The following is an 18454-nucleotide window of genomic DNA, read 5'->3' on the forward strand; positions in this document are numbered from 1 at the left end:
ATCAGCTAGCACCCATCGCGCTCCCCCTCCCCCACACACACACATCTAAAAGATCCTGCAGGGGAGCATTTCCTAGTCACACCAGAACATTCAGCATTCAAACTCCTTTCCACCAAATATAGCCAGGTCTAGGTGGGGCTCGGGGGGGATGGGGGAGAGACTGAGGGGGCATCACCTGGGCCAGGCTGGCTGGATTCTAGCTACTTTGAGTGCTCAGAGATTAAAACACCATGCAGTGACTGCCACAGCTGCCAGAGCTCTGCCCTGCACAGATGGCTCCCAGCAGCCTCCATACGAGACATGTCTTCAGTATCAACCTTCTCCCCTGCTCTCCAGAGACACCTAGTTCCGGGTCACATGCCTCAGCTGCCCAAGGTAAGGCAGGGGCTATGGGAGCCCAACAAGGGCAGGATGGGGGCAGGGGTGTCCAAAACCCCCTCAAAGGCTGATGATAGGACACCCCACAAGCCTTCTCATTGGTCCAACATTTCAGTTCATCTCTTCGGCCACCCCTGGCTGTCATCCTCACTGAGAGGGCAAGAAACAGATTACCTGCCTGTAGTCACAGCAGGGTGGATCAAGAGCCCAGTCAGCCTGAGGGACAGCAACAAGACTTCTACCCGACCCCACCCCCACCCCCTACTCAGCTCGCAGATGGCCATCTTTTCTTGGTGGAGGAGTGGGAAGGGCATGAGTTGGGAACAGGTGCAGAGCAGGGAAGACACAGCTGTGAGATGAGGTAGGAGACTCGAAAAACAGGAGAGCCAAGGCCACAAAGCCGACACTCTCAAGAGGACAACCAACAGGATCTGGGAGCTACCCACTGGATCTAGGGAGGAGGAAGTACGGCCTAGCTGAGGGCCATCTTGGGCCCCAGCAAGGGGCCCCCTGGCTTCATTTCCTGGAAGCCTGCCCTACCACATCTTGGTCCCCAAAACAGGTAAAGGGGAGCATCCAGTCACCCCACAGCCACCCTGACTGTATTTGAGGTCCAGAAAGCAAACCCTGGACCCTCTCTCCCAACTCACAACCACTGGCCAGGAAACTGACTGTTCAAGGCCAATTCAAGAGTCTGAAAACCAGCAGGATGGGATATTGGACAGACTCCAGCCACCGTCCTGTCCATCTCTCTTTTTGGAGAGACCAGCACCCCAGAAAAAGAGCTATCACAATGCCATAGGCCAGCCACAGCCGGGACACACATGGTCTCCATGGCCCAGGGCCATTGTACAGAAAAGTGGTGATAAGGTTCTTGGAGTTGGGAGGAGGGACAAGGCTGGAGAAGGGCACAGGAAGGGCAGGCAGTCAAATGTGTGAAGTCCTTGGTGGTGAGCCTGGGACCCAATCTTTTCTTCTCTTTTTAAAATTTATTTTATTGACATATAAAATTGTCTATTTTGCCAGGAGCCAGTGGTTCATACTTGTCATCCTAGCTTCTCAGGAGGCTGATATCTAAGAATTGTGGTTCAAAGACAGCTCAGGTAGAAAAGTCCGTGAAACTCTTATGGCCAGTTAATTACCCAAAAGCCAGAAATGGCGCTGTGACTCAAGCGGTAGAGCACTTGGCTTGAATACAAAAGCCTAGGGGCACTGAGGGCAGGCCTTGAGTTCAAGCTCCAGGACTAGCATGCACACACACACACACACACACACACACACACACACACACACACACACACCATGCATTTAGTAAGCACAATATAATATTTATATTTATATTTATATATATATATGATGTAATAGTTAAAGCTAGCTAGTCAATCAATGCATTACCTAAAAGGGTTAACATTTTTGTAGTAAAAACACTCAGTATCCACTCTCTTAGCATTTCCCAAAAATACACTGTATTATCTTCAGCTGTGACCACCCTTACAATGGATATCCTGTACTTACTCTTATCTAATGCAATTATAAATCCTTAAGCCAACATCTCCCAAAGCTCTCCTCACCTCCCCCTCCCGCACTGCCTCTCACCATTGCTTAGGACAGCTCACACTCCAGGCTCAAAGAACACAAGACTGGGAGACATACAGGTGGGAGTGTGGGGTTGGGAATGCAGGCTTCCTGGCTTCCCACACACAGAGGGCTGCCCAGGGGCCCCGAGGAAAGAACAAGCAAATGAGAGTGCAAAGGGAGTGGATGGGATCATTTCTTGATTGCTATTGTTTTAATGAATCACCAAGGAAAACACAGAACTGTTTTGACATGAATTGGAAGTAGGCACTGTGTTATTCAGCAAGTATTTCATCCTCCCCATCCAGGCACATAGCACTACTGTGCTTCCTGGATACTTGGTGACGAGCTGGAGCTACAGGATGCGTTTTGGCCAGTGATTGTAAATAGAAGTGGTATTAGATCAGATCCAGGCTAGCTCCACTCGTCCAAAGAGCTCTCTTTCTGTCTGGCCCAGCAACTGGCAAATGACCAGGCAGACCACCAAGGTCCACACTCCTGCTGACAATGATCAACACATTACTTGAGCAAAAAATTACTTACTCCTGCATGACTTCACCAAGATCTGAGGATTGTTATTGCAGCATAACTTAGTTAACACTAACTGATAAAATGGGAAAGGTCCCACCACATCAGAGGACTAGGATCCCATTTTCTCTCCAAGGACACACCCCCAATAACCTAAAGACCTCCCACTATGCCCTACCTCTTAAAGGGTCTACCATGCCAGGCACCAATGGCTCACACCTGTAATCCTAGCTACTTGGGAGACTGAGATGTGAGGATCAAGGTTCAAAGCCAGCCTGGGCAGAATAGTCTCTGTGAGACTCTTATCTCCAATAAAATACTCAAAAACTGGAAGTGGTGATATGGCTCAAAGTGGTAGAGTGCTAGTCTTGAGCACAAAGAGGCTCAAGGACAGCACACAGGCCTGAATTCAAGCCCCACAACCAACAAAAATAAATAAAAATAAATAAAGGGTCCACCACCTCCTAAAGGCACCACAGGCTGAGTCCAAGGCTTTAACACATGAGCTTGTGAAAAAATTCAAGACACAAACCCTAACAGGAGTGAAAGGTTAAAGGTAGAGGCTGGACAGCTGATGAAAGGGAACAGGCTAGCCACTGTAGCTGGCAACTATAAGAATTTGTACAGTTCTCGCTTCGGCAGCACATATACTAAAATTAGAACTATACAGAAAAGATTAGCATGGCCCCTACACAAGCATGACACACAAATTCATGAAGCATTCCATATTTTTAATGGAAAGGGTAACAGTGATCGACAAGTAATGTACTCATTGCCTTACTTGTGTACCTGTAACCCCTCTATACAGCATCTTTATAATAAAATAAAATAATAAAAAAGAATTTGTAGAGTCTACCTATTCCTACAAGTTGTGGCTGGTTTTGCTATTTGATCTCCAGGAGAACTTGGGAAAATGTCCCAACACGTTGCCACAGTGTGGTTGTTAAGGCCTCTGGTACCAAGAATGGGGCTAGCAGCAGCTCACAACAGTACCTCCACACACCCGCTCACCTGGCATGAGGGGTCAATCTGCCAGATGCCAGGTAGAGAGGCCTCATCCCCCAGCCAAGGGGCAGAGCTAAGGCAAGAAGGAAACTGGAGGGAGACCCCAAAAGACAAAGAGGTGAGTAGGGCAGGAGTATATCCTTAAAAAGAGAAGGTGGGTATACTCACATGCGGGTGCATACACATGCTCATGTGCACACCTGTACGTGTGAATACATGTGCACACAGACAGGAGTGACCCTGAAATGAAGGAGAACCCCAGAGCCTGGAGTACATTAAAGGAAGACTATAGCTGTCCCTTCGCTGAGCCATGGGCTTCTGGAGAATCCAGGACTATACAGTTCCTGGTATCAGCCAGACTCCATTAGAGGACCATCTGCAGTGCAACCTCACACAAAGCCATCTCCAGACTTGAAGCACAATCAGCAGCAGCCCCGGAGGGGCCAGGTGGAGCAGTGCTCTACACAGGGTATCAAAGCAAGACTGACCCTAACCATGGCCCTGGTGGATACAAGGGAAGGCCGGAGCATGGAAGGGTGAAGATCTGAAAACTCTGGACAGAAAAGGAATCTGGGGTCTGAGTGGCTCAGTTTGACTCTTCCAATTGCATATTCCTCCAGGAGCATCCATATACAGGAGCAACATCCAGGCCCAGGGAAGGAAATGGCAAGAATATAGTCAAATAACTACACAGCAGTTCCTTTGTAGAAAGGAAACATAGTCAGACACCCCCATGGCTCTAACCCATCTGGCTAAGACTACAGGATGCTGCCACTGCATAAGCAGGAGCCCAGCAAACCGTGCAACAGAGAGGAAAGAAAGAGAATGACAAAATGCCCAGGCTACAATGTGTATACACAGGTGTTGACGTGGTTGTCTGAGTAGTGATTCAGAAAGACATCTATGTCCTAGTCCCCAGAAATGAGAATATGTCAGGCTGTATGGCAAAGGAAAAGTAAGGCTACATGATAGAATAAGTCAGCTAACCTTAAAATTGAGAGTTGAGGTCAGGCATAGTAGCTCAAATTTGTTTTTTTGGTTGGTTTTTTTTTTTTTTTTTTTTTTTGGGTCCAGTCGTGGGGCCTGAACTCTGGGCCTGGGCGCTGTCCCTCAGCTCTTCAGCTCAAGGCTAGCGCTCTACCACTTGAGCTACAGCGCCACTTCTGGCTTTTTTCTTTTTGCATATGTGGTGCTGAGGAATCGAACCCAGGGCCTCAGTCATGCAAGGCAAGCGCTCTACCACTGAGCCACCTCCCCAGCTCCAATAGTAGCTCAAATTTGTAACCTATCTAACTGAGAGACAAAGACAGGGGAAGCCTGGACAAAAAGATATTGACAAGACTGCATCTCAGCCAATGGCTGGGCACAGTGTGGTTCACAACTGTTATCTCAGCTATAGGGGAAGCACAATGTCTAGGCACATGGAGAAACACAAGTAAGTAGATTACAGCTCAGGCCAGCCTGGCCATAAAGCAAGACCCTAGCTTGAAAATTAACAACATACAAAAGGATGGAGGGAGGAGACTGGGGCTAAGGAAGCATCAGGCTTTACTGGGAATGACAAGGAAAAGGCTTTCCTTGGGGTCTCCAGGAGTCGTCCCTGTCCACATCTGGATGTGTGTGTGTGTGTGTGTGTGTGTGTGTGTGTGTGTGTGTGTGTGTGTGTGTGTGTGTGTATCCCACTCCTGGACTTGGCCTTAGGGCCTAGGCACTGTCCCTAAGCTTTTGTGCTCAAGGCTAGTGCTCTACCACTTGAGCTACAGCTACAACTTTTTGGTGGTTAATTAGAGATAAGAATCTCACAGACATTCCTGCCTTAGCTGGCTTGGAACCGAAATCCTCAGATCTCAGCCTCCCAAGGAGCTAGGATTATAGTCTTGAGCCACCAGAGCCTGAGCCACACCTCGATCTTAACCCCACTCTGAGATCCAAGTCAGGCTCAGAACTGAAAAATAATATGTTCCTGTTGTTATAACAACTAGATTTGGAATAATATTATTTCAGTGCCAGAAGAAAAATTAATACCACTGAGTGAGTGGAAAGATGGTAGTGGACCTGGTGGCATCTTTACAATGACACAGATGTCACTCCGAGCCCCTGGCAGTGTTCTGGCAAGGGGGCCAGCAGGACTGCAAGGGTTTGACTTCAATGGACCAAAAACTGGGTGAATGTAGAAGACAACAGAAGTCTGGGAAGAAGAGCCTCCAGCAAGGCTTACACACTAGCAGGATGGTGGGAGGGACCGAAGAGACAACCAATAGAAACTGACTGAGAACTTTAGAAATGGCTGTCAAGCTTGCTTTGGTTCAGCTTTGCTTTTTACCTCTATCATTTCACTCTGTAAACAAGAAGCTAGATTTAGGTAATCTTTACCTCCTTTATTTTATTTTTTTTTAATGTTACTGGGGATGGAACCTGGCCTCATGCATAATAGACAAGCAATCTACCACTGAACCACACCCAGGGCTTCTTAAAACACTTAAGAAGCATTGCCTCCCAATACATTCCTTTTCCCTACCTCTTCCTTAAATTGCCACCCTTCCACAACATGACAGGTAAACTTACGGCATTTCCAATAACACATGTTTTACTCACAGTAAAATATAATTCTGAAGAGAGGAGAATCAGGCTCAGCCAGTTCTTTTATGCATTTATATAATCTTCCACTTCAGCAGGTACTTTCAAACAATATGATTTTTTATTTAACAAATCAGTATCTCTTCTTATATCCAGGAGAAAAAATTCATACTGATTGTTAAAGCAGAATTCACCGGCTCCATTGAAGGCACAAGATTTAAGAGTTTTAAATGTCCTGTGTTATTATTTCTCAATTTTTCAGCCCCTCATAAAGAACGTTTTGGTAAATGTGATCTATTCTTGTACAGAAACTGATCAACTATCCTTTCCTAAAAGATAATGACTGCAAAAGGCCTGTATGGAGCTAGCTTGGGGAAATTATAGGTATAAAGCTTAACACATCAAAACTGCATTTCTTGTTTTCTTCAGACATACTTAATTCTGCATATCTCAGTACACATGATTCCATTTCTTACCTTTTTTTTCTTTTTGAACATTGGAAAATAAATGCAGCCACTAGAAGTAATGTTTACAAATGGTTCACAGTGGTTTTAACAGAAGCTGATACAGTAAATGAAAAGGCAGGATATGGAAATAGGCAGAATGGAGCCTTAACCTTCATAAAGTGCAATGCAAGAAAAAAAAGACTCAAAAGAGCCAGGTGCTGGTGGCTCACCCCTATAACCCTAGCTGGATTGAAGCCAGCTCAGAGAAGAAAAGTCCATGAGACTCTTATCTCCAATGAATGACCAAAAGCCAGAAGTAGAGCTGTGGCTCAAGTGGTAGACTCTAGCCTTGAACAACAACAAAAAAAAAAACCTCAAGGACAGCACCTAGGCCCTGAGTTCAAGCCTCAGGATACACACACACACACACACACACACACACACACACACACACACACACACACACACACAAGACTAGAAGGAAACATCCATGGTGGTGGAATTTAGGACAGTTTTATTCTGTTTCTAGTCACTTTCTTGCACCTTCCATGTTTTATATAATGGGTGTGCATTGGCCTCTTTTTTTTTTTTTACATTTTTAAAGCAACTCATTGTAGCAATGCATTTCTCTTATAATTGGGGAAAAAAAGTAAAAGCTAAAAATGGAAAGGTCAGTTAGGGTCCTTGCTCAAGGAATTTGCCAGCTTAAGAAACATAGAGTTGCAAATATCAACAGCCTTGAGAGAAGCAGAAATAGAGGAGTCTCCACTGGGTCAGGGAGGGGGGAGGGACTTTGTGTTTACTGAACACCTACCGCAGGCCCTATGCAGACAATTTATACATGTCTCTTCTCATTTAGTCTGCCCAATAATCCCAGGAGGCAGCTACTTCAATTACTCCCTTTTAACAGATCTGGAAACAGAAGCAAAACTTCCCCAGGCAGATCATCTCAAATCCAGTTCACACCCCAGCAGGGAAGTATCACTCCAACCCCAGGGCCTGGGAAGTCACAGGGCACTTGCCCTATCTATGACAGAGACTGAGCTCTAGCATGTCTGTCCTGGCCCCAAACAGTGCCCATGTCCTCTTCAATGATCACCCAGGCCCAGGAGAAATAGGTAAGTCATCACCAAGCTAGGCTAAAGCCCCAGGATGGATAAATACCCCATAAAGCAGTGAGCTGACCACTTGCTCACCAAACTGCAGGCAAAGAGAAAGGAGGCTGTGAGCTTTGTTCTGCTCTTCTCTGCGGCCCTCTGAGGTCTGGCTCCTCATATCATGTATCGGCATCCAGGGGCTATAAAAGTCACAAATGGATTTCTTCCTGTTCAACTCACAAGATGAGTTGAACCAGCATATATCATCTAGGCAGCAGGCACCTGGCCAACGGCCCTCTACCTACACACTGCCAGCCTTCACTCCCTCATCCCAGATGTGCATCAAACACTCTTTCCCCACCCTCCTGAGACTGTGCCAACCTGCCATCCTTGGAGACTTCGGTGTTTCCAGTTATTTCTACAGAAACTGGGGCCCAAACAAGTAAGATCTCAACCAGAAAAGGTCCTGGCTGGAACCTTTATTACCAGGTCAAAACTGCACTTGGGGCTTGAAGGTTGAATAGCCCGTAGCTATGTTGTTTGGGGATTTTTTTTTAAGGTGTTATTTCAGTTGTTTCAGTAACTGACAACAGCTAAACACTGAAATCCAGATTTAGGACTTCTTTTGGAAAAGAAGACAAAAACAATAAGCATGTTTACAGCATTAGGATTTTTTTTTTTCACTCCCGAACAGCAAACTCAACTGAAGCTGCAAGATAAGTTCTGCAGAGGGCCTGCCTGGGGTGGTAACCCCCATGGGAGCATCACCTTCAGCCCTGAGGGAATGGGTGATGGCTAGCAACGGGCTTCATTCCAGGGCAAAATGAATGAGCATGGATACTGAGCACTGAGAGGAGAGTCAACGGAAGCAGGCAATAGCAACAGAGCTGTTCCCACCTGGTAGAGACCCCCACCCAGTCTGAGCCCTCCAAGGGGTTGAGATAAGAACACCTGACAATGAGTCCAGAGATAGAGGGACAGGTGGACACAGGGGCTGCTGGTAGACCTAACTACACACCAATGAAGAGCTCCTCTTCCTGTTCCTTGCATAAATACACATTAGGCAGTAAACACCTGGCACAGCTGGAAATATCACTTATTATGGACCACAGGAGCTTTGCTCCACTCCCCACCTCCCCCAGACAACACCGGGAATTCAGATTTGTGCAAGCACCTCAAAATATACTGGACCTCAGGCTTTGGAACTAGGCAGCCTCTTCCCCCATACCTGGAACCTCTCCCTCCTTTGCTGTACCCAAGAACAGTAGATTCTCAAAGAGCCCCCCATGTAAAGACTGCCTCTTAACCAGCTCTGACAGGATGGACCACCTCCATCACTGGGTCCCCCTATCCTTGCAGGAACCCAGAGACTGACATCAATATATAACACCAGAGGGGGATTCCCTACCCCACTTGGGGTAGCTCCTCTTGCAAGGAATCCTTGTGTTCAGGGCCAGTAGCACTGGGCACTGCACTCCCGTTGTTGTGGGGAACTAGACAAAGGGGAAGGAAAGGGTCCAAGGCCAGGCAAGGAGTCAGGATCGGGAGAAGCCTTAGGAAACGGGCAGAGTCTGGGGAGCAGCCAAGGGAGGGAAAGGGATAAGGGAGGAGAGAAAGTGCACCCCCAAGGCACACTTGTTGCCTGGGAGCCAACCGCAGGCAGCAGCTGCAAATGCTGGCAGCCCAGAAACGGCCTAGTATTTCCCCAGCAGCCCAACCTGGCCCAGCTCTGCTCTTTTTCTGGGCAAACAGCGCCCACCTCCGGCCCGCGCGGGCCGCCACCAAGAAACCCGTTGCTCCAAACCGGGAGGCGAAAAGAAACGAAGAGGCGGCAGTGAGGTTGCGGGAGGGGAGAAACAGCGCCGAGCAGGGGTTCTGGGCTCTGGGCACTGGGCACTGGCCAGCACTGAGCACCGGAGAACGACCCCGGTGCGCTGAGATCGGAGAAAGTGTCCGCGACCCAGGTACCTGGCACTCAAACACACCCACCCACAAACACGCGAGAAACAAAGACAGCGGAGCGCCACACGCCTGCGCGACCCGCGCGGGGTGCACACACGCACACACGGTGCCAGCGGGAAAGCGCGCACTGCCCCGGCAGGGGCGCAGCTGGCGGCATGCACCGGCTTCTCGGCTTCTCACTCCCCATCCCACAGGACACGACAGCTTGGCACCACCGAGACGCGAGGGGTGTCTTGCACAACCGAGTCCCTCATTCGACCCTGACGGTCCCTGAGGCTGCGTCGCCTCACGGTCCGTGGCCTGGCAAGCGAGGGGCACCGCGGCCACTCACCTTCCTGCACCGCCTGGAACGGGTTGTTGGCCTCGATGACCTTGATGGAATAGGTGATCTTCTCGCTCTGCAGGATGTCATCGTTGAGGCTCAGGTCCGATACCGCGAGCTGGAACACCCTGTCGTCCTTGGCGGCGTTCTCCTCGAAGATGGCACCTGGAAGAGAGAAGGAGTCAAGACCAGGCCTGGAGAAGAATCTTCTCCATCTTGTCTTGGCCCTTGGGTCAGGGCACTGGTGGGACCATTGGAGACCAAGTGGCGTGAGGTTGGGCTAGGATTCCATTTTGACGGGGTAGCTGAAGACTCACCTAAGGTAACTTCAACATGATATGTTCCCCTCCCCGCCCCCTCACACACGTGCACACAGTTGACATGCCTACTCTACCGCCAGGTCACACGCTTCCTCACAACCAAAACAGCACCGGTCCCAGCCATGCCCGCTACAGTGGATGGAGACACGCTAGGGTGGCCTCACGCAACACCCAAATGCTCCTGACCATGGTTCCTGCCCCTGGAGCCAGAAAGTTCTCTGCGAGGGCAGTGTCCCCTTGTCCCAATTCCCCCTCACTCCTCCCCCCCCCAAAAAAATAGAGTGATTATTCCTTTCTGCCTGTCATGTCCCCTGCTAAGTGAAGCTGGGTGAAGGCAGGTCCACAGCTGGCCTCCCTGTCCATACTGGGGGGAACTTCTTTAGGCATAGGGCACTGGATGGCCGGGCTGACAGCATCAATGTCCGTGAAGCTGCTCGGCCTGGCGCCCGGGGCTCGTGTTCCCGCTCCCCTTTCCTCGCGGATTCATCCCTATGCTCTTCCTATGTGTACGTCGAGGGTGGAGGGCTCTCCTGGAGCCCTCTGCCTTCTGAACGCTGGTCCCAGAGTCCCAGAAGGAGCTGCTTTGAAGGGGGCTTCTAGAAGCGCGGACAGCTCCTCCAGAGTGCCCTCGGACTGGAGCTTGGCTTCCCGCGTAGCACCCTGCGCTAGTACCCAGATCGGTCCCCTGAAGGCAGCTTACGTAGCTTCGGAGTCCTCACTCCACCACCCTGAGCCCAGCAGGGTCGCCAGGGTCCTAGGGCTTGGCCTGGTGCTGCCTCCCTTCGCCCGACGCTGAGAGCTGGTTAGGAGCGGGAGGGCCCCAGATCCTCCGATCCTCATTACACCCTGAGCCGCAATGCTGACCGCGGGAGACCCGCGCCCGCTCCGGGGCGGGAAGCAGCACGTTTGGCCCTGCGCCCTACGGGCCGGGGGGTGGGGGGTGTGCAGCTCTCATCCCTCCCAACCCCCAGTTTCTCTGGGCACGCTGGTCTTCCCCAACTTCCGGAAAGGCGACTGCGGAGAGGGCTCCCCCAAAGCGACCGCGGTCAGCCCCTCCACCTGGCCCAACTTGCCGGAATCCCAACCGGGCAGCTCCCAACTCCGGCCCACCGCCACCGGGCGCGCCCCTTCCTCCAGTCTTCCCGCTCAGCCGCTCTCCAGTCCGCAACCCACACTCGGTCCCTCCATCCCCACTGGCCCGATCGGTACGCTGGCCCCCGAGACTTAGACCAGGAGAAACTCTGAGACTGTCCAGGATGGGGGCTGCAGGCGCCACAACCACACCACACACACACACACACACACACACACACACACACACACACACACACACACACACACACACACACGGGAAACAGGCAGGCACTGTGTCCACTCTAACAGGCTGACAGCTCCGATGGCCCACACACCCCAACGCCCTCTCGCAGTGACTCCGACAACCGTGCCAGGTGCACACACAGTGACACGCTGACAACACCCATTCCACACTCACACTCGGTTCCCCGCCGGCCTCTTTGATCTTGCCCTGACAACTTGGGGAGCCCCCTCCCCTCCCGGCCCTGCCGGCTCCTTAAAACCCCCCAGCTGCTCCAAGCTGCGCCCAAGGGCCCAGCCCGCCGACGGCCCGCCGGGGACACGCGGCCATCCCCGCGTTGCCCGCAACCGAAGGCCCTAAGTGCGCGCAGAGGCCGGGGGTCCCCGCACGGAGCCCCGAGCCCCGGGAAGCGGCGAGGGTCCCCACCCCCCCCCCACCGGGAGCGCGGGGCAGCCCCGTGCACGGCTCCTCCGCGGGGCGGCGCGGCGAGGCCCTCCGGGAGAACACCGCCTGCCGAGCCCCGCAGCCAGAGAACCGCCAAGTTTGGACGCCGGGCATCCCTCCCCCGCCCCCCGCCCCGCTGCCCAGCCAGGGCCCGGCTACCCCCCCCCCACCCACGCCGAGCTCACCGATGTGGATGATGGAGTCGGCCCGCACCGTAACGCACTGGCATATCCAAGGGAGAAGCCACAGCGTCAGCGCTTCCATGTCCCCCGGGCGCACGGCTCATCCGCCCGGGCCCGGGGCGAGGCCGAGGGGCAGCGCGGAGCGGGGAGGCGCCGGTCCCGGTGCAGTCCCGGGGCCGCTCCCCGGGAGAGCCGAGCCCGCCCGTGCGTCTTCCCCCCGCCCCCCGCGCGCCCGCCCCTGCGCCCGGTGCCCGCCCCAGCCCAGCCCAGCCCAGCTCCGGGCGATGGGCTCCCGCGCCGGCTCCGGTGGCGGTTGCGGCGGCGCCGGCAGCCCGGGTCCAGGCCGGCGCGGCGGGGGCGGCCCGCGGCGGCGGCGGCGGCGGCGCTGCCCGCGGCTCTGGGGGCGGTGGGGCGGCGGCGGCGGCGGCGGCCGGGCCGGCGCGGCGGCTCCGGGCTGGCTGTGCGTCTGAGCCCCGGCGAGGAGCGAACTGCGGAGGACGCCCCCTCCCCTCCCCCTCCCCCTCGCCGCTCCCCCTCCCCTCCCGCCCGCCTCCCTCCCCTCCGCCCTCCTCCCGACCACGTGACTGCGGAGCCTCAGCCTCGCCGCGCGCCGCTCGCCCCGCTCGCGACTCGGAGGGGGCGCCGGGTGCTCCGCGCTCCCGGCCCGGGGGGCGCTCGGAGGCCGGCCCGGCGGCGGAGACCCTCCCGGGCTGCGGGGCGCACCGATGCGGAGGTGCGGGCCGGGCCTTCCTCGGTTCGCCCCGGGCGGGAGAACGAAAAGGCGGTGCGGCCACGCCGACTGCCCTCGGGGGGCCGCGGGGCGCCCTCGCGCGATGGCTGACCTCGGTCGCCGAGCCCCTCGAGCCGTGCCCCGGCTGGAACGGACCACTCCGGACCCCCGCCCCCCGGACCCGCGTAGCCCGGAGAGAGACGGAGGGGCGAGGGGCGGGGGTCGCGGAGCTAAGGAGCGGACGCCGGGCTCGAACCCCCGCAGGCCGCGCGGAGCGGGCGGGCGCCCATCCCCCGCCCCCGGGCGGCGCGCACCGCCCGGAGCTGAGCCGGAGGCTCGGACTCTGAAGCCCAATTCATGGCCGGAAACCGGCGCAGCCGTGACCGCGGCTCCTGGACGTGAGGAGCCTTCCAAGCGGCCGGCGGTCCAGACGCCGACCCTGCGCGGCGCTTTGCAGCCGCTCCCCGCAGCACGGACGCGGCTCCCCGGCCGGCCGCGGCCTCGGGGTGGAAACTGGGAGGCAAAGCCAGCCCCGGGGCATGGCCTCCGCCCCAGGTCCTACTTGGACGGGGCTCTAGGTGACACTCGCCCAAGATTTCGAGGAGACTCGTTGAACCCCCGCCCCCCACTCCTCCCAGGACCTGGATTCCGCGGAAGCTGGGTCTGAATGCGCCTGGCAGAACCCGGTGCGGGGTGGGTGTGACCGGCGGTGCCCCGGTGTGCGAGGCTGCCCTTAAACTCTCCGCATCATCACGGGAAGAGGCAGACACCCAAATAGGTCATAAAATGATGGGGGGAGGGTGGGGGAGGGCTGTGAATGAGCTGTGGGTCCTGATCCAACCTGGAAAGAAGAGCCAGGGATGGCTTCCCGGAGGAGGTGACACTTCCAAATGCGGAGTGGTTACTAAGGGAGGAGGAGGAGGAGAAGGAGGAGAGCCTTGCAGACATTGGGCCCTGATGAATGAGCCAAGGCAGGAAAAGAAGGAATTGTGGGGGGTGCCCGCGTCTCGGGGTGTGTTCTCAGCTGCCAGCCCAGCCGGGAGGTAGTCACTGGCAATTTTTACTTTGGAAAGTTTGGGGAGCCCGCAGAGAGCTGTGAGGCAGCTTGTAGGCGAGGAGAAAATGGGCTGCGGAAGTATCATGGAACCCATGGGCCGGCAGAGTGATTTCCAGGATGAGGCAGTCAGTGGGCACCAAGAGAGGAATCGCATCCTCGTCCCGCGAGACCGGGCAGGCGTGAGCCCACACACAGTACAAGCTTTAAGAAATCTGGCTTTGAGCCCGGGGTGGCTGGCATCCTAGCTACTCAGGAAGCTGAAATCTGAGGATCATGATTCAAAGCTAGCCCCAGCAGAAGAGTCCATGAGACTCTTATCTCCAACTAACCGTTCTCCCTAAGGCAGAGAATGCATTGATCAAGACTCCATTAAATAGTAAAGCGGGCAATGCATACAACTTATGGGAGATTTCTACTGAATTCTAGTCTGGGTGAGGTCACTGTAATATGGGACCTACAGGTCACAACTGAGGGGGAGCCCCCGGGAGCTGTTGACCTGAAGCAACTGAACTCTGATCCTGGGTAACCCTCCTCCTCCAACTCCGGGGGTGCCCCCATCCCCACATACAGAGCCACTGGGGCTAATTTTTAGACTCCACCCAGCTAAGCGCTTTTCTATGAATGCCCTGGGCAGCCTCTGCCTGGGTCTAGGGGCACTGTGTGACTTATGTTTCTCCTACAGCCAAAGAGGAGGCCCAAAGGCCACTGGGAGCCAAAGCAGACCATTTCCCAAACAGGACAGTCTTGAGCCTCTTCACTCAAGCATGGGATTACTTTCAGCACTATTAGTGGAGCCCGTTCATCAATCCCTTGATTACTTATTGCTCCTGATCCACTCAGCCCCCTTAATCCCTGATCATCTCTAGGTCTGCAAAAACTCCCTCCCCAAAACCAGCCCTCCAAAAAGTTCAAATCTGCTCCATGAGTAAGTTCACCCTTGCAATAACCAGGCAGCATTGGCGGCCCATGGTGTGTACCCATTCACAGGGGAAAAGACCAAGGCTCAGGAAAAGTCAGGATTTTACCCAGTATTCCACCCAAGTCACATCAAGTGAGTTGCTGGTAGAACTGGAATTGAGTTCTTTGGGTTTACAACTGGCTACACAAAAGTGTATTCACAGAAGCAAAAACTAAGTCAAACAATCCTCTTTTGTTCAGAATCCAGCCAGTGTGGACGATAGCTCTTTCTAAAACACTCTTCTGTGAGGCCACTTCTAACTACATTTATTCAACACTTAAACATGCAGGCCCTGTGCTCAGCCCCTTCCATCTTCCCTAGGAGATGGGATTTGCATGTTGCACACACAGCTGAAGAAAGGAGCAACCCTCACTAGGTGCTGGTGTTGAAATGGTGAAGCAAACAGACAGGTTGCTGCAAGGTGCCAGTGGCCCACACCTGCAATCCTAGCTACTCAGGAGGCTGAGATTTGAAGCCAGCCCAGGCAGAAAAAGTCCCCGAGGGTCTTTTTCTCCAATTAACCACCCAAAAGCCAGCAGTGGATCCATGGCCCAAGTAATTGAGCACTAGCTATGAATGAAAAAAGCTCAGGAACAGCACCAAGGCCCTGAGTTCAAGCCCCAGGATTGACATCCAAGGTTGGGGGGCGAGGGGGCAGGATTTTAGCTGAGAAAACTTTGTAAGGTATTCGGGGGAGTAGAGTAGATGTTCCAGAATATTTTGTAAAAAGAAGCAAACTTGTGAGGAATCTCTTTGTGAGGATTTCTTAGGTGCCAGAACCACCTTTAACCTATCCAGTTTTCCCTTTTTTTTTTTTTACACATGCGTGTTTATTACTTACTTCCTCCATTACTTCCCTCCATAGCTACCTTTGCTCATCTGGTGGCTGTTAATTGCCCAGCCTCCTTCATCCCTCTCGCCACCCTCTCATCTCTCCTTAGTGTGTGACTGCCTTGTGTTTATTTGATCTGTTTTTATATTACTGTAGTTTTTTTAAGTTCATTTTCACTCTTGGTAGTCCTTGTGGGTTTTTTTAACTGGTAAATTTCCCAAGCTGACAATTTTTTTTTTCCACTTTGCTCCTTCTGGGATTTGAGGTTTTGATTGAATTAGCCCTAGGTTTTGCAGAGGGTGAGGATGTGGGTGGAGGGAGAGAGAGCCTGAGGTGGCTTTCCTGTGCCAGCTTGTGGGAGGGGGGTGGCCCCACCCCTGGCCACGCCCACACCCAACAGGCACCCAACAGGGAAGGGTCCCAGGCTGACAGCCGAGGTGAGTAAAGTCTTCTGTCTCTTTAGAGTCACACTGCATGAACCAATGAGAAAGAAGTGCCTGGCATTCCCGGTGTTCTTAGATATGACCCCCCCCCTCCTACTTTATTCCTGAAGAGTCAGGAACTTGGAGCACAGGGAGGGGTGTTAAGTCTGCTTAGAACCAAACAGTCCAAAAAGCAATCTTTAGGAAAAACTGCTTCTTCCCAACAATAATTTATAATCATAAATACCTGGTCTTCGGACGAGGGTCTCCAGGCAGGGCGAGCAGCAGGGATACCCGGCAGCTCAAGCTCTATCTGGGGCTCTCAGGAAGATATCCTGGGATCCCCTGGGTCCTTTGGGCCCAGCAAGGTCCATCTGTCCCCTACGGCCCTCTTGTACAAACATGTCACCATGAAAAGGAAGCTCCAGTTCCAAGGACCCTCACAGGCCATTCCCAAGGACCCTCACAAGCTTGTCCTCTCAAGCCCAGGCCTCCAGAGGTAACCTCCCAAAGCCCAGGTTTTCCAATCCAGGAGCCTGGATCTAGAAGGCTCTTCCCACAGAGACAAGGGGGAAATATCCATTTCCACTGCCAGCAGTAAGCAAGGCTACCATGAATCCTAAATGCTCGAAGGAAGGAAACTGATGCTGCTATTCAAACCTTTGAAACCGCAGCCCCTGAGGCTCTCCCAGAGCCCAAATGTTCCTCTGGTCCCCTCCTGGTTGCTTGCTGGGCCTCCCACACAAAGCCCACCCATGGGCCCTGCAATTTTTGCCCTTCTTTAAGGATCTCCCTACACTCAGGTGACTGGCAGAGAATGAAGCCTGGCCTGTCTGTCTGTGCCATAAGTCAGATACAGGCCCCACCCCCTTATTAGCATGACTCCACCCACCCACAACACACAGCTGAGGCCACTGACCCAAGCTTATTCATATATTGCAGCTGGTCCCCAAACCGAGTTCAGGATGGAGCTGTGCATTCTAGGCAAAGAGAACCACAAGGAGAAAGGAGTGGATGAAAAAGCAGGAAAAGAAGGCAGAGGGTGGGGCAGTGGTGTAGGAAGCAAGAGATGGCAGAGGGGCCAAAGTGGGTGTTTCCAGACAGTATTGGTGAGTCCAGTAATGCTGAGACCGGACGCAGCCCTTCTCAGGTGCATCTCTATAGGCCAAGGGAAATCTTGGTGGCCACATGGCAGCCAGGAACAGATTTATCATGATGTCCTCAGTGGGCATCATGGGGAAGAAGGATGGCCACTGATTTACAAAGTCCCAAAATGAGTGACAGACCTTTATCCCCTTGGTCACCAGGGAGCTCATGGGAGACTGTCTGACTCTTCACAGGATGCTCTCTACTCCTTCTATGTCCTCTGTTCTCCTCAGGGAAGAGCTGCAGTTGTCCATACATGGTAGATGGGGGCATGGGGCATGGGGCCCACCAGGCTTGCCTATCCTTTGGCTGTGATGAAACTGCAGGTTGGAGCCTGGACAACAGGCTAGGAGAAGTTACAGTGCAGACCCCGTATATAGCTAAATAAGCATCCACCATGGCCCCCACTGTGTCAGCAACCCACCTGCCCTTCAGAGACAAGACACAAGTCCCCCAGAGCACCTGCACCCACCCAGGCCTGGAATCTGGACTTATCCCACATATCATCCTCACTAAGACCTGACTCTGGCTACAAGCAGCCCCTCAAGGCTCTGACTATTTCCAGGAGCTGGGGGGGGGGGGGGCGGTGGCCTCTAAACCTCTTCTATTATCAGCAATGAAATGAAATTGGGATTGATTTTTCTCTATCTGGGTGCATTTAGCACCTCATAAACCTGAAAAGGTGAATCTTTCCTCCCCCCAACAACTTCCCCCCCCTCACCCCCCGCACCCCCGGGAAGCTTCAGAAACTGAGCTAGGTGCAAAGGCTGTTCAGGGTTCCTTCAGATGGGCCAGGAGTATGGCAGAGGACTGGATTCACTGTTAACATACTGGTCATAGTCCCAGCTTCCCCAGACACTTATCTAGAAAACAGGTTGGGTGCCAATGGCTCACATCTGTAATCCTAGCTACTCAGGAGGCTGAGATCTGAGGATCATGGTTTGAAGGCAGCTTGATTAGGAAAATCTTCTAGACTCTGATCTCCAATTAACCACCAAAACCCTGTAAGTGGAGCTGGGGTTCAAGTGGCAGAGCACCAATCTTAAGCAAAAATAAAGCTAAGAAATAGCAGTACCTAAACCCTAAGGTCAAACCCCAATACAGGCACAAAAATAAATAAGTAGACAGACAGATATTTTGTTTTCTAATTACAAATGC

At 53.2% G+C, this 18454-nt stretch overlaps 1 protein-coding gene and 1 non-coding gene across 3 annotated transcripts in view; one reads left to right on the forward strand and one right to left on the reverse strand.

The window, feature by feature from the left end:
- The window catches only part of Grid1 (glutamate ionotropic receptor delta type subunit 1), a 762765-nt gene extending 750405 nt beyond the window's left edge, over window positions 1-12360 (reverse strand). For both annotated transcript variants that reach the window (XM_070020755.1, XM_070020756.1), the window contains exons 1-2: window positions 12155-12360; window positions 9900-10055 (exon numbers count right to left, since the gene is read on the reverse strand). In XM_070020755.1, the coding sequence (XP_069876856.1) occupies window positions 9900-10055; window positions 12155-12233 (235 nt within the window). In that variant the 5' untranslated portion in view covers window positions 12234-12360. The remainder of the gene's footprint in view (window positions 1-9899; window positions 10056-12154) is intronic.
- On the forward strand, window positions 3108-3214 carry LOC138826221 (U6 spliceosomal RNA). Its single transcript, XR_011371583.1, has one exon. It is a non-coding gene; the product is annotated as a U6 spliceosomal RNA (small nuclear RNA).
- Window positions 12361-18454: the final 6094 nt, after the last annotated feature.

The sequence above is a fragment of the Dipodomys merriami genome, unplaced genomic scaffold (assembly GCF_024711535.1).
Source record: "Dipodomys merriami isolate MVZ:Mamm:240054 unplaced genomic scaffold, mDipMer1.0.p SCAF_14, whole genome shotgun sequence".
NCBI classification, from domain to species: domain Eukaryota; kingdom Metazoa; phylum Chordata; class Mammalia; order Rodentia; family Heteromyidae; genus Dipodomys; species Dipodomys merriami.